General features: G+C 41.0%; 1 protein-coding gene across 1 annotated transcript in view; it reads left to right on the top strand.

The window, feature by feature from the left end:
- Positions 1–15,150, top strand: part of LOC137992127 (protocadherin Fat 4-like) — a 55,366-nt gene that overhangs the window by 16,728 nt on the left and 23,488 nt on the right. Inside the window, exons 9-18 of the mRNA XM_068837260.1 lie at positions 1,257–1,453; positions 2,780–2,888; positions 3,760–3,909; positions 5,735–6,154; positions 7,242–8,537; positions 9,239–9,388; positions 9,808–10,043; positions 10,636–10,819; positions 13,055–14,156; positions 14,746–14,982. Coding sequence (XP_068693361.1) covers positions 1,257–1,453; positions 2,780–2,888; positions 3,760–3,909; positions 5,735–6,154; positions 7,242–8,537; positions 9,239–9,388; positions 9,808–10,043; positions 10,636–10,819; positions 13,055–14,156; positions 14,746–14,982 — 4,081 coding nt within the window. The remainder of the gene's footprint in view (positions 1–1,256; positions 1,454–2,779; positions 2,889–3,759; positions 3,910–5,734; positions 6,155–7,241; positions 8,538–9,238; positions 9,389–9,807; positions 10,044–10,635; positions 10,820–13,054; positions 14,157–14,745; positions 14,983–15,150) is intronic.

Here is a 15,150-nt window from a genome sequence, read left to right as displayed (position 1 = left end):
GTTCCCCAGAGCTCTTCTCTCCCTTCGTCAAGAGAAGAGCTCTGGAGTCGAGATTGGACTCAGTGCCTAAATATATTCATGACCCAAACAACAAACGCGCGCGAAAAAAAATCGATTTAAGTAAAAGAACAGTAGTATTTGTATTATTTGTTTTTTTAAGTGTTTGCCACACATTTTCTCCGCCGCATGTCTCAAGTGATGCTTTCCTAAATCTACATCACGCACTGTGGCTCCCTCAGTTTGTTTAGCAAAAGAACCCGAGCTGGGCGATGTTATGCGCCGATCAAATCGAAACTTCAACATCCATACATCCCTTTCCCCCCCCCCCCCCCCCCCCCTTCTTCTGTGCCCGGGGACCTGTGCCTGCATGGGGTGAGGAAAATTGAACCGGAAGTGTCAGGTTTCAAATCCTTTTTTTTTTTTGTCGGGCGACGAAGTCTCTAACAGCTTTAAAACACGTGTTTGGACGAGATGGAAGAGTTTAAAGGAAGAGATATAGCATTTGTGAGTGTTTACAAAAAAAAGGTCTTCAAAAGACGACAGGAGCCGACGACGATTGTTCTTTAGTAGGGTATGACAGACAAATTCGACGATAGGGTAGGGCATTTAAACACCATTTTGGCCCGACGGGGCAGGAATTTGAACGATCCATTATGGTATTTGGAATGTTCCAAAGTTAAATATTGTTTAGTCCTGAACGCTCCAGAAAGGCAGATCGAGTTATCAGTTTCTATTATTAGCCCTAAGGTCACAAGTCGCTATTATTAGATTGTTTTGTCATACTGTAGAAGTCTCTAGGACACTGACCGAAACCTATATAAGCAAGCTCAATGTTAATTACAGTGTGTGTGAGTGTGTAAGAGTCGGATTAGATTAGTTGGATTTGTCTGTTAATGTGAAACTACCCATCTGAAGTGATTGAAGTCCGTTGTGTTGTCGCGAGACCTGGCTGAATCTCTCTGTCTCGTAAACAACCGACAACACTGGCAAGGCCTGAAGTTAATAGTGTGCCAAAAATTAAATGGGACAGATGGATTTCAACAGCATACTAAAAAGTTGCGATTCGTTCAAAGTACAGTATCATAGTTTAGTATGTATTTTACGTGCCTAATATGATTTGTAGATTCAGGTAAGAGAATAAAAACGTTTATGGACATTTTGAGCAACTTTGAGGTCTTGACAGTGCACAAAATTCTTTTTCCCTCTCGAATTTAACGATATTTTCAATCAACAGAAAAAAACGTTTTTTTCTTCAGATTTATCTGTCTGGCTCAGCCAGTGTTCCAGAAAACCAACCACGGGGCACTCGTATCGGTTCATTCAGCTCAACGGATCCTAACTCAAATGACCGGCACATCTACAGCATTGTAAGAGGTGGAGCAGGCAAGTTTGAGCTACGTGGGGCGAATCTTTCAACACTGACCACCTTTGATTACGAATCTTCTCCAAACAAGTGAGTATCTACTGTTACCTTCACTGCGCCGTTGTCAATGGAGTATATTCGTTTTTGTTTTTGTTTTTTTTTTTTTAATTGCTCGTTCGGGTGATGAGAAGCAAACTAGTTTCTGTTGATAGTCTACAATACCGGACACACTTAGTTGGAACTCTTAACAGTGCCTCTGTGATGAAAAAAAATCTCTTCCTTTTTTTCTTCAGATTTTGAAAGTGCGTTTGCTTAACACCTGACTTGCAAATCTTGAGCTTTGATTTTTATCGAAAGGCCGTTTACTTTGTGTAAGTTTTGGATTTCACGGTCCGCCATTACTCACGTTCAAAACTGACCGATTAGACTATCCAGAGGGTTGGATCCAGGGAAAGAGACGTCAAAGGTTCACTAGCTTGAAATGCAGCTTATTATATACGCAAAGCGCGAGTTTAAAAGTCTGAAAGCCCAAAACTCCCGTGCTGCATATTAATTCTGCGGTGTACACACGAATTGCATTCTTAAACTACAATAGGCCATTTTACAGTTTTTTGCTCAGCGACCTCGCCTATGAATGGCTGCGAGGCTGCCGGTGACCTTGCATTGATACAGCCCCCACTGCTTTTATCATGTAAATTGTGTTGTTGTAATTCTAATTAGTCCATATTAACATTACAAAAGCACGGAGGTTTGTATCAAAACAGGGTCACCGGCAGCCTCGCTTCCATTCTTAGGCCAGGTAACTTAGCTACAACCGTAAAATGGTCTATTGTGGGGTGCCTTTGACGTCATTTTCTCCTCGATCCAGCTCTCTCAAGAACTTAAAGTTAGTAATGGCCGACTATTAAATCGGAAAATTCCGGTTAAAATAAACAGGTGTCTTTTTGAAATCAAGGCTTAAAGCTTTGGTCGCTTAGTGTTTAGTTAACATAGTTTTGAAATCCAAAGAAAAATAAGAATTGATTTTTGGTCACATTGCACTTAAACGAATGGTCTAGAATCATCGTGTTTCAAGATCGCAACTTATCCCGTTTCCCCCTCACCCCCAATTCAATGTTCTGTGAGCATTTTTCGGGCAACTGCAAGTAGTGGTGAAATCAATATTGAAAAAGGGGGTTTAATAGTGAGGATGGTTGTTCCAACAAATGTGACGAGTATTATAAGGTTGTTGGGATGATCCATTGGTCAAGTAATTTGGTAATTAATTAATTAATTTGGTAATTGTCTTCTCAAGGCATCCAGGTATATTAACAGACGAAACCCACGACTTGTATCAACAGTGTTCCAGTTGAATTTGCACACATTCAAGGTGCTTTATCGTATGTTTTCATTAGTAAAGATTGTCTTTCTTTGCAGATTTACTCTAGTAATACGTAGCACAGACAACGGCAGCCCACCAATGAAACGCGAGCAAACATTTACCATTTCTGTAACGGATGTCAATGAAAAGCCCACAGCAATTCAGGTAACCATGCCTCCAGGAAGATAAGATATGGGCTATTTTTTGGAACGAGAGAGATTTGAATCTACTGCCTTGAAAACAGTTTCATGATGCTAGCCCGGCCCTTCGACGACCGCGCAAGACTTGGCTTTAGTTGATTTTTGGTCAGGTCTTTTACTCGAAGGTTTGCCTGTAGTATCAGCGAAAGGGCTTTATGGAGTCCTGGATACTGAGTAACGTAGGTTCCCATTAAAAGCTTTACACTCTATTTTCATATACAGTAAAAAACCTTTCTTTATGAACTTTAAGACTCAGATTAAACAAAACAATTGAAACACTCTACAAACATACTTACGCTAAGGGCGCTTTCCATTTGTCAAAACTGACCGGTCAGGCCATGGCTGGAGCAGTCATTTTGACAATGAAATAGGTTTTTCCCAAGAGTTTTTGCTGAAAAACCATCTCTTTCTTGCATGGTATTTAGGATTTGACCGATCTGGTCGGACAGTTTTGATTAAAAGTAAAATTCTCGTTACTACGGGAATGGTCTGGCCGGTGAGTTCTGACAAATGGAAAAAGTCCCAAGAGTCAGTCAGGAAAGTCTTTGTTTTGCTTATTAGTTTTAGTTCTTACTTCTTGCCGTTACATGCTTTCTTCATTGCCTCCCTTTTCTGTACTTTTCTTTGCTGCTTCGCCTTTTTTCGCCCTTCAGGGTTTTCCTCAGGCCCCCACTATCTGCCTATGGGCTTCCCAGGATTTGTAAGTGATGAACATTGAACAAAGCACGTTTTAGGCTTAAACGGTCCGAAAAAGAAACGTTTAACCTTTGGTCAAAAATTAGATTTTCTTATTAAAAAAATCTTTTAAACCACAATCTGTTTTCTTTCTCATTCAGTTGTCAAGAAACTCGGTCAACGAGAACAGTGACGTAGGCACAGTTGTGGGTAGACTCACCACCGCTGACCCAGATAAAGGACAGTCCTACACCTACACTCTACTCGATGGCGCAGGCGGCAGATTCAAAATTCAGGGAGAAAATGTAAAGGTAATAATAACCATCTTCCGACGTGATCAATTTGAATTCTTGCTATTGTTACGTCGTTCGGTGTGATGTCTCGAGGTGTTGCTTCAAACAAAGCTCCGGCAGGCGGATTTCATGTTGTTTCAAAAATATAATAGAAGTTCAACTGATTTGTTATTTTTATCAGTGCGCTGAGAAATAATCCGACAAAACCTAATGTTGGAAATCTGGAACATAAGGAAACCACCTCAAAACACTGATAAACCTGCGTTACTGTCAACACTATATTACTCTTTTGATATGACAAAAGTGTGCCAATTTATGCTTCTGAAGTTAATTAGCCAAGAATGAAACTGGTATGAACAGAGGTTGAGTTGAAAGAGCATGAAAATGTTATCTTTGTGCGGTCTCCCCAAACCCTTAAATTTGTTACCCTTTTTTCTCGTGTTGAGACGCACGTGCACAACGTAAAAAGCGTGCAAAACTTTATTTCATTTAATTTTTTTTTTTGGGAGGGGGGGTTATTCAACATGTAGCTATTTTGTGAAGCTTTTTACTACTGAAATGTTGCCACGGGTTTGCTGCCAAATACTCCCAATGTGCCAGCTAACCATGTACATCAGTCCTCCCTATTCTTTGATTGCATCTGACGTCACGGATGCCATGGTGAATGGTGAAAAAGCTATATTTTTCTGTTATTTTGACACCAACGTGGTCGTCTTATCACATGAGTGCAATAAAAGAAAATGAGGTGGTCACTTTTATTTAACGGCCGGGTTTGCAGAAGTGCTATCTCATAGACCTAATTGGCTAACTCAATGTTGTACCCAATTCAAATCCTTTGGGAATAAAACGTTTTGTTCCAGGTATTTCCAAATCATTTAAATATGAATACTACATTTTAATGCAAACACAATACACACAGAATCTTACCCCGGGAGATTTGAATTGGGCACAACATTGAGTTAGCCGATTAGGTCTATTCACAGCCCTCAGCTCAAACCAGACCATCTCAGTCTTAGCAACATATGGGTTCTTTCTGCAGGTACTGGAGCACAGATTACATAAAACAAAAGAAACAAAAGACAGAAAACAAAGCAACTCCAAATAAGTCCTAATCCCATGTGACCAAAAATACAATGCTTTCGGGTACCTACAGAATGACCCAACATATGAATGGTTGCTTAGTGATGTTCAAACGGTTGAGTGAAAGGTTATTTCTGGGGAAATTGCTGTGGTTTTCAAGTTGCATTGCCATGCAAAAAGCAAAACCAATAAGCGAGTTCAGAGTTTCAAAAAACGTGAGCGCGTCGAGATAAAAGCAAGCATATATTAAAAAAACAGAAAAGTCTAAAGATTTCTCATGCAAATTCTTGCAGCTATTTACCATAACAAAAAAAGACAATTATATGCTTGTTTTTAGGATGAATAAAATATCCCGACGCGCACACTCGTATCTTGAAACTCCCAACTGGCTTGTTGTGATTTGTTCGAACGTGTTTTTCCAGCGCGTAGCTGTTTGTTTTGTGGGCGCCCATGGTATTTGCGGCTTACAGCCTCACCACTCGGCCATTTTGAAAGGTCGCCGTACTAAGAATTAGTTCGATAGTCCCTTTACGTCAATTCGTTTCAACGATTTAGAGCTAAAGAGAGACTGCCTTTGTTTTGCGTTCTGATTCAGCAATTTTTTTTCTCGGACAAAGTAATAGCTATGGTTTTTGAAGCACAGGAAAGAGGGCAATAACCGCTCTATTACCCGCAATACCATGAAAGGTATTTCTTTAGCCGGTGTGGTTTCGTTGGTATATATGATTGATAACAAGTACGTCAATATCCTTTTGCCTTACAGGTAGCAAAATCCAACACGAATTGTCTTCTGAATGGTGGTTCCCAATGTTTACTTAATTTTGAAAGCGCATCGTCTCATACCATAAGGGTCCGGAGTACGGACAGTGGTTATCCATCGCAAAACGTTGAGGCCTTATTTAGGATTAATGTAAATGACCGAAACGATCAACCTCGAGGCCTTCAATTGTCCAATTATAAGGTACCGGAAAACGCACCAATCAACTTCAGGATAGGAAATCTGTCCGCCAGCGACGAGGATAAAGGTCAAAGGCTGACCTTTTCCTTGGTTGATGACGATTCTGGTCGATTTTCTTTGGACAGCAAGGGTACTCTTTACAAGGCACAGTCAACAGACTATGAAACGAGCAAAGTGCATTTTATTGTGGCTAGAGTGACGGACGACGGAAGCCCACCTTTAGCGGTATGTCTATATCTGCAGCATTTGCATTTGAAAGCTGTGAGTTCCCCATGACGTCAAGTCGGTTATAGGGAGCTCATTGGCTATTTTCCCATCCCACAATGCAATACGTTTTGGGGGCTTCCTTACATAAAAACAATACAAGTGATTTACTCTTGGGACTGCATCATGCTTCAATGAACTGGATATCCATTGCTTTAATGCAAACAACCCCCCAGAATGAACTGTATTAGGGGATTGGTGAAAATAGCGAATAAAGTATTTCGCCACAGTGCATGGTCGTTCGCCAGTTCAAATGGGTACTCACTCTTCTAGTCTCCTTTGCAGCCGTTTTACGAAACGTCAAGCTAAGAACGCCAGCGAGGGAGAATAAATTTGTATGAACGGTGTTGAAAAAAAAAATTAAAGTTTCTCTTGGTGTGGTCACTTCCTCCACATAATCTCAAATGTGGTCACTTCGCGTCGTTTTTGGGAAGAAGACGGCGGTGAAATGTACCAAAATGTAAAACGCACGTGCAGAACGTGCAACGCTGTTGCTTTGCTCTGCAGATTTTGTGCCGTTGTAGTTGTCTTCGACGTCGTCGCACCTTAAGCTAAAATCATATGCCGCAAGTGCAGCACTCGTTGCCGTTGGTGTCACCGCCGTCAGTACCTAAGCTTCTTAAGCTATTCCAGTGTTTGTAACGTTGGAAGTACATGCAAGATAGATAGATAGATAGCTTTATTAATAAAACCATTGCAGCCTTACGGCTGAATTACGGATTATTTACATATAATAATAACTATAAAAATATATAAAAAGACAAAAGTTTAAAATTATGTAAACACTCCTTAAAATCTACAATTATTAAAAGTGTATACACAACCCCAGGTTCCATTATTGATTTCCATAATAAAAATTTACAATTTACAATGAAGGGCATTCGCAATGACAAAACTAGATTGGTATCGCTTAGTTTTGCACCTTGGAATACTAAACGTACGTTTCTGCCTAACTGCAACAAACGACCTTTTTTCGGAAAGAAACTATTAATTATTTTAATAGAAGTAGAATAAGGCCGTACCACCAATTATTATTTCTTCCTTGCAGATGAACAAGAACATTTCTATTTCCGTTCTCGACGTCAACGAGGCACCGGTGTCTATCGCCCTTTCTTCGGAGAGTGTGCCAGAAAACTTGAAGCTTGGAACTAGCGTGTCTACGATTACAGCAACAGACTTTGATGCTGTGCAGAATTTAACTTTTAGTTTGGATGATGATGCTGCTGGTAAATTTGCGGTCAAAAGCAAAGCGTCTTGCCAGACTCTTGCAAAAGGAACACGCTGCGTCACTGCACTATTGGTCAGCAGCCCTATCAATTACGAGGATACCGCAAGCTTAGAAGTCATCATTCGTGTGACAGATGACAAGGGACTTTTCCGCACGGAAAAGTTTAATTTGACTGTGATTGACGGAAATGATCCGCCCACAAATGTGACGTTGGATGGAAGTATGTCAGCCTCCATACCTGAGAACAGTAAAAACGTTCAAATTGACAGTCTTATAACGGATGACGAGGATTTTGGACAGAATTTTACTTATGCCATTATCAGTAATTCTGGAGCAAATTTTGAGATTCGAGGAGACAAATTGTTCGCTTCCAGTAACGCAAGTCTTGATTTCGAATTGTCTTCAAGACACCAAATTACAGTGAATTCAACAGACAATGGCAGTCCTCCATTGTCGGTACAAGTATCATTAGTTATTGAGCTACAAGACGTTAACGAGAATCCCACGGGAATAACGTTGTCCAATCAAAAGGTAGAAGAGAATAGACCAACAGGAACGGTGATTGGTCAGTTGAATGTTTCTGATCCTGACAGAAATCAAAGTCACGTGTGTATTCTAACTGACTCGGCCAATGGGAAGGTAGCAATAAGCAACAATCAACTGACCGTTGGGAACGCGGAAATAAATTACGAAGACGCGAGTTCGTTTAGCATGAAAGTTCTCTGTCGCGATCCAGGAGGTCTGTCGGTGGAAAGTACCTTTGTGATTCTTGTCCTAGACGTTAACGAGGCACCAACACGTATAACACTTACCAACGATAAGGTTAAAGAAAATATGAAAAGTGGATCCCTGGTAGCGCAGATACACGTCATCGACCCAGACAATGCTAACACGCAGGTGCAAACGTTTTCTTTTTCAATTTCGTCCTCTGATCCAAATCAACCATTTGCTATACAAAATGACACAATTATCACTAAAAGAGCTCTTGATTATGAGAACTCTGCCCAGTGGGATGTGCGTCTGACTGCGAAAGATAATGGGATACCTGCGCTGTCCAAGACACAGACCTTCACTATTCAAGTTGTTGATACCAATGACGCTCCTAATGGAATTTTGGTAAGATTTAATTGTCTCTTGGTGTCCTTGCATAGGTCGGGTAAGCTCTAGCCTGCGTACGCAGACATATTTCCGGCGGTCCTTTCTCTAAACGACCGCCGGAAATACGTCTGCGTTCGCAGGCTAGGTAAGCTCATTCCCTTGAGAGTTTCTTCCTTAATGGAAAAAAACGGACTCTTTTACTGAAATGGTGAATATGCTATAGGCTGGTATTCTGATTTCTTGTAAAGTGCGTTTTGTTGGATTAAGCTACCGGGAACCCTTGGGAGCCATGTGGTTTTAAGTGGCAATAATCCTGTCGTTAGGATGGGAAGGTATTGACAAATACGTATTCGCAGCTCTAACATATGAGACGGCAACAATCACTTAGCTTTTTTTTTTAATCCCAAACTTTTATATCAAAGCGAAGAGCTCTACAATAAAAAAAGAAAAAATGGAAGTACCCGGAGAAAAATCTCTCTGAGCAGAGAAGAGGGCTAGCAAATCTAACCCACACATGACAACGAGAGCGAGAATCGAGACCTGGACACATTGCACAAACCTTGCCTCCCAAACAGAACGTTTTCAGCTCAGTAGATGAATAAAAGGCGGATTTGCTAATGACTGACTCTAGGGCAAAATCCAAGTACTTCTAAAAAGAAATCGAAACTATGACTTTCATTTTGCATTTAAGCTATAAATTTTTTTCCCTACCTTTTTAGCTCTCAAGTTCTTTTGTGAATGAAAACAGTGATGTGGACACCTTGGTTGGATCATTAACAACACTGGATCAAGACAAGTCTCAGAAACACACATTCAAGCTTTTAAACAGTGCGTCTGGGAGATTTAAAGTAGACGGCGATAAAATTAAGGTAATGATCGATGTAGTGGGCAAGAGGTTTTCACGTGAGACGCAATATTTTGTTTGGTCTGTTTAGAATGAGAAATTAAGTAAAAGGAAAAATAAGTTGAACCTCCTGCAAATCCAACACTTTATCAAGGAAAAGAAATTCTGCAACCGAGCGAAAACACGTGTGAGCAGTCACAGTTGGTTTCCCTTTTACCTTTGACAAGATAATAGGGGGTGCGAGATTTGTATTAAACCAATCGCCAAGCGTCGGAATCCGAACCAAGGGAATCCCGTGACAACCTTCACCCTTGGATTGTCTTTAAAACGAGGTTGGTGAATTCAGAGACAAACTCTTTATTTTCTTTACTACGTCACCCTTTTCAAAGGATACGTAAGGAGTTGATAGGAGCTGGAATATTGAAATATCTAGTGTCTTTCCAGGTGGACGTGTCCAACAAGCAGTGTCTGAAGCAAGGTGGTCCTTCTTGTCGTTTGAACTATGAAATGCAAAGCAGTCACGTGATTAGGGTGAAAACAACAGATGATGGAACACCGCAACTGTCTTTTGAAAAAGACCTCAGGATTGATTTGCGTGATATCAATGACAAACCACGTGATTTGCAACTGTCCAATAATCAAGTAAAAGAAAATGCGACAACTACTTCTCCGTTTGGCCGGTGAGTAGGGCATTTCGGAATTGTTCTCAATTAGAGGGTCCTAAAATTGGAGGAAAAGAACGTTCTTCGCCGTTTTGTATCATTACGATTTGTGTCTCCCTTTTCCTCTCATCTGTGGGTCATTATATACGACTGTATCAATCTTTGAACTTTAAAATGTATACAGATAATTTCTTGGTTAAGCGAAATGAAAGCAGCACGAGTCAGCCGCTTGCTTTTTGTTCTAACACCAAGCACATTGAAGGAAACCATCATGTACATTGCGAATTTTATTGCCCCTTTCGTTTTTCGCTGCTATTAAATCACTGAAGAGGAACGAGTCGAGGTGTTACATCCCACGTTTACTGAGGTTGGGAACACACTTTGGAGGCAGGCTTCTCCAGTCAGCCAACTGGCGCGGCAAATATTATTGGTGACAGTGAAAAATAAACAGTTGTTCGAGAGCTAAACTTTAGAGATCACATGTTTATGATTGACATAGTAAACATTTCGGAGAGAATTGTCTAAGTATGTTATTTAGGTTTGAGAATACGTAATCAAACCGTTAAGCAATTCATTGTAATTCATATAATACTTGTTTCGCTTTTTTTAGCTTTTCTGCACGTGACGAAGATGCTGGCCAATCCTTGACGTATTCACTGACCAACGATGACAGCGGGCGTTTCAGGGTAGATTCCCAGGGGAGGCTGTTCAAAGCCAAGGATGTCGATTATGAAACTCAAAATTATCACGTGATAAGTGCGAAGGTGCTGGATAACGGAAATCCGTCCATGGGGGTAAGAGAATTAGAAATGATATAATTCAATATCATCGTCATCATCACGGCGAGAGCTGCTCCCTTCGCAATTCAGTCTCCATTTTTTCAAGAAAGGGTAATTAGCATACCGGTAGCTGTGTGTGAGATTTATTTATCCCCAAAACATCAAAAGGCTTAATATGGAACATAATAGTAATAATAGCTTTATTTAAGTGTCAATGGATTTAGCACTAGAGCACTAATTGGTAACACTGATGAAATTAACTCAAATCAAATTAAATCAAATGTTGGTTTTTGAGGAGGGGAAAACCGGAGTACCCGGAGACAAACTTCTCGGTGCAAAGTAGAGAACCAACAAACTCAACCCACATATGACACCGAATCTGGGAATCGAACCCGGGCCACATTGGTGGGAGGCGATTGCTCTCACCACAGCGCCATCACTGCGCCATCACTGCGCCATCACTGCGCCATCACTGCGCCATCACTGCGCCATCACTGCGCCATCACTGCGCCATCACTGCGCCATCACTGCTCCCAGGATGAGCTTCATGTCGGTCAACTTGATTTGTGAGGAGAAATCGACGTCAATCCGTAAATCGTGGTTAACTATAAAACCGAACAAATGAACGATAGAACTAACGATCGGGCGAGCGATCGAAAGATTTATTTATTTATGTCCGTAGAAGGTAACAGAAGTAACATATACACGTATTTAGTATATATAGTTTACGTCATAGAAAGTGCGGCGTACGGGGTTTTATTCACGAGTTGTTTGTGTCAAAAACCCGAACGAGCGAGGAACGAGCGAGTGAGGGTTTTTGACACAAACAACGAGTGAATAAAACCCCGTACAAAGCACTTTCTATGTCGTGAACTGTTTATTACACATAACATGAGAATTTTCATTAAAATAGTTCTCTCAACGCGAATTAGAAACAAAAACTCACTAACAATAAAACCAAATGCAAATTTGATTTAATTCAAAAACAACTACGATTTGCACGATTTGCACGAGATGCACGAGTGATTGGCATGGAAACGCCTTTACGCTATCGTTGATTGGTTATACTTCCACATGTGAAATAGCTGTACGCCATTCTGATTGGCTGTATAGGCCTTTTTCACATGTGAAAATATAGCGTATAGATTTGTACAAATGAGCTTTATGGAATAAAATTCTCATGTTATGTGTAATAAATACTAATACAGTGGATAGCGTTGAAGGCGCGCTCTGATTGGCAACTCAAACTTCGGATATCCTTTGTTATTATTCAGCACATTGTGACAATGTCCAAATATGGTCGTCGTGCGTACTCAACAGATAACCTACGATAAACGTAATTTTGTTTGTCGCGGAGAAAATAGTAAAAAATTGTGCTTTGCCATCAATGTGTTGAATAATAAAACAATTATCCTGCTCAATCTTGCGGAATATCGCCTGATTTTAGCCAACTCGGCCTACGGCCTCGTCGGCTAAGTATCAGACGATATTCCGCGCGATTTTACAGGATAATTGTCAACTATTCACCTCCGAGCGATCCGCGCGGAATTTGCGCCCGAAAATGTTGTAATCTTGGCAGGAATAAATGAGTTCAAATCATCTTTTTGTGTTATATTATCTCACTGTTCTAGTAAATACTTAAACAACTATTCGCCTCAGTACCTTCCTTCGCCATCTGATCATCCTCTATCTTATTATTGGATTCATGACAAAAAGACGAGAGACGCGAGGTTACAAATGATTTTACAATGGACAGAAATAATCAGTACACTCGACAAGTCATGTTTTTCTTTATTATTAATATGCAAGGCAAAATTATGCATAGTTTTTTTTATATAAACTGACACTAAAGGCTTTAAATGTTATAAACATTATAAATCACAACTCCCACAATCAAGAACAACAAACCTCATATGTTATTAAATGGTATCCGTTGGATCTGATCGGTCGGCAGTAGTCGTTCGACAACTGCTCCCTCGGTGAGTCAGATCGAAGAAGGCAAATATTTCAACCCGCGCGCTTGTCTCTTAATCTGCTTTTTTAGAGCATGCAGATTATCATTAGGCGGCGTATATGGATGATGATGATGACAGCTATATTATTAATATCGTCATAATTGTTGCCATTGTCATCATCAACGTTATCGTGGTCTTCATTTTTACCTCAACATCCACGGCAGAGTAACAGCAGCAACAACAGCATCTCACTGCGACCATTTACTTACTTCCTGATTGCTTTTTATTTCTGCAGGCAGAGAAATCCTTTACCATTGAAGTCTTGGACGTGAACGAAGCACCAATAAATATCAACATCACATCTGCTGGAGGACAACTGGCGTTTCCTACAGGACAGGCACAAATCCGCGAAAATTCTATCGTCGGAACAAAGATTGGAACACTAGTGGCGTTAGATCACGACAAAAATCAGACGATCTCTTTCAGACTCGACGACGACGCCGAAGGAAAGTTCAAATTGGGAAGGAACACCACATGCGAGACAATTATTAGTACGCCAGGGGTTAACACTCGGTGTCAAGTAGATCTACAATCAAATGGAGCTCTAGACTATGAAACGACTCAGGCGTATCAAGTTACTGTGCGCGTGGCAGATCATAAAGGTCTGGTAACGACTCAACAATTGATAATAAGCATTATTGATGAAAACGATCCACCAGAAAACATCACGCTTGCTGGAAGTCACACTGCATCTGTGTTTGAAAATTCCAACGGTGCCCTGGTAGAACAACTAACGACCGTGGATCCAGACACCGCGCAAACGCATGCGTACAGGCTGTTGGACAATGCCGGTGGGCGTTTTGTGATTCAAAATGACAAACTCTATGTTTCCTCCTCAGCTAATTTGAATTACGAAGCTAGAAATCAGTTTAAGGTTAGAATACAAAGCAATGACAGTGGATCACCTTCTCTTAGCGTGACGCAGGATTTCCAAATAATTGTCCTTGATGTAAATGAAGCACCAGTGAATATTAGCCTTGCGCCCGCAAACATCACAGAAAACAGCGCACCCGGTACACAGATCGGTCATCTTAGAATTAGTGACCCGGATAATGATGGGTCACGTGGTGTCTGGCAAACCCACAGTTGCCAAGTGATTGGAAACCAGGTTGGAGAATTTGCGATTCAGTCCCACGTGCTCACAGTGGGAAGCGCAAATCTAGATTACGAACTGGCTTCAGCTATCAGTGTGCAAGTGAAATGCACAGACAGTGGTTCCCCACAGATGTCTTTAGTGAAGATCCTGGATGTTTCAATTGATGACATCAACGAGGCACCTACGGGCATTTCATTATCTGGTGACGTCATCGCGGAGAACCAAATCCCATCATTAATAGGTAGGTAAAGAGTATTATTCAAAAGGTATTCAAGACACACGCTGCTTTTGCCACTGGCAGTACGAATTGCTTAACGGAGCCATCCTATCATTAAAAAACACCTCATCCGAGCTGTCGTTCGTCGTAAAACAAGAACTTTAACAACTGAGTATGGCTTAGTTTTCCATTGTATTACAGGGCTTTGTGATAGGGTGAAAAATGTCGCGACACATTGTTACCTAACTTTTCTTTCTTTGTGTTCATGGATTACGACAGGAGCCCATCACCCGGAGCGTGCAACTTAACTATACTTGTGAAACGGCGTTTTCACAAGTAAGGTTATTTTTAGATTGAATTTCCCGCTAATGAGACTCCCACAGGAGCCCGATGACCAATTACAAAAAATCAAGCTGACGTCATAGGGTCACCGAACCGTAACTGACTTTGTTTTTTGACCTAATTCGCGGGAAGGGCTAGTCTAAACATAAACTTACTTGTGAAAACGCCGTTTCACAGACGCTGTATGGAAGTTGCACGCTCCAGGATGGGCTCCTGATTACGATCAGTTAAATTGATCAGTCACCAAGATTACTTTTTATTTTACCTTCAGGTTTTTTCTCTACCTCCGACCCTGATAACACAAATCAGCCGAGAGACCGACAGTCCTTTGAGTACAGCCTCATGGGAGACACCGCTGGTCTTCCTTTTGTAATCAACGGCAGCGCACTAAATTCAACTACAAGTCTGGACCACGAGTCTCAAGATTCATGGAACATTACTGTTAAATCAGTAGACAGTGGGGATCCTCCGCTTAGTTTGTTTACGTCGTTCCAGATCTATGTTGTAGGTAAGGAAAACTAAGATCCAGAGGGGTATCATACATCCCCCTCCGTTTCAACACTTGATATGGCCGGGAACCAAGCCCCAAGCTCTGATGCGGCTGGGTGTTTACTTTGCCATTAAGTTAAGGCTGTTTGCGTCTCAAACTTAGGAATGGCCGTGATGATGGTGTTTT

The sequence above is a fragment of the Montipora foliosa genome, chromosome 2 (assembly GCF_036669935.1).
Source record: "Montipora foliosa isolate CH-2021 chromosome 2, ASM3666993v2, whole genome shotgun sequence".
NCBI lineage: Eukaryota > Metazoa > Cnidaria > Anthozoa > Scleractinia > Acroporidae > Montipora > Montipora foliosa.
This window is presented reverse-complemented; position numbering and strand designations above follow the sequence as displayed.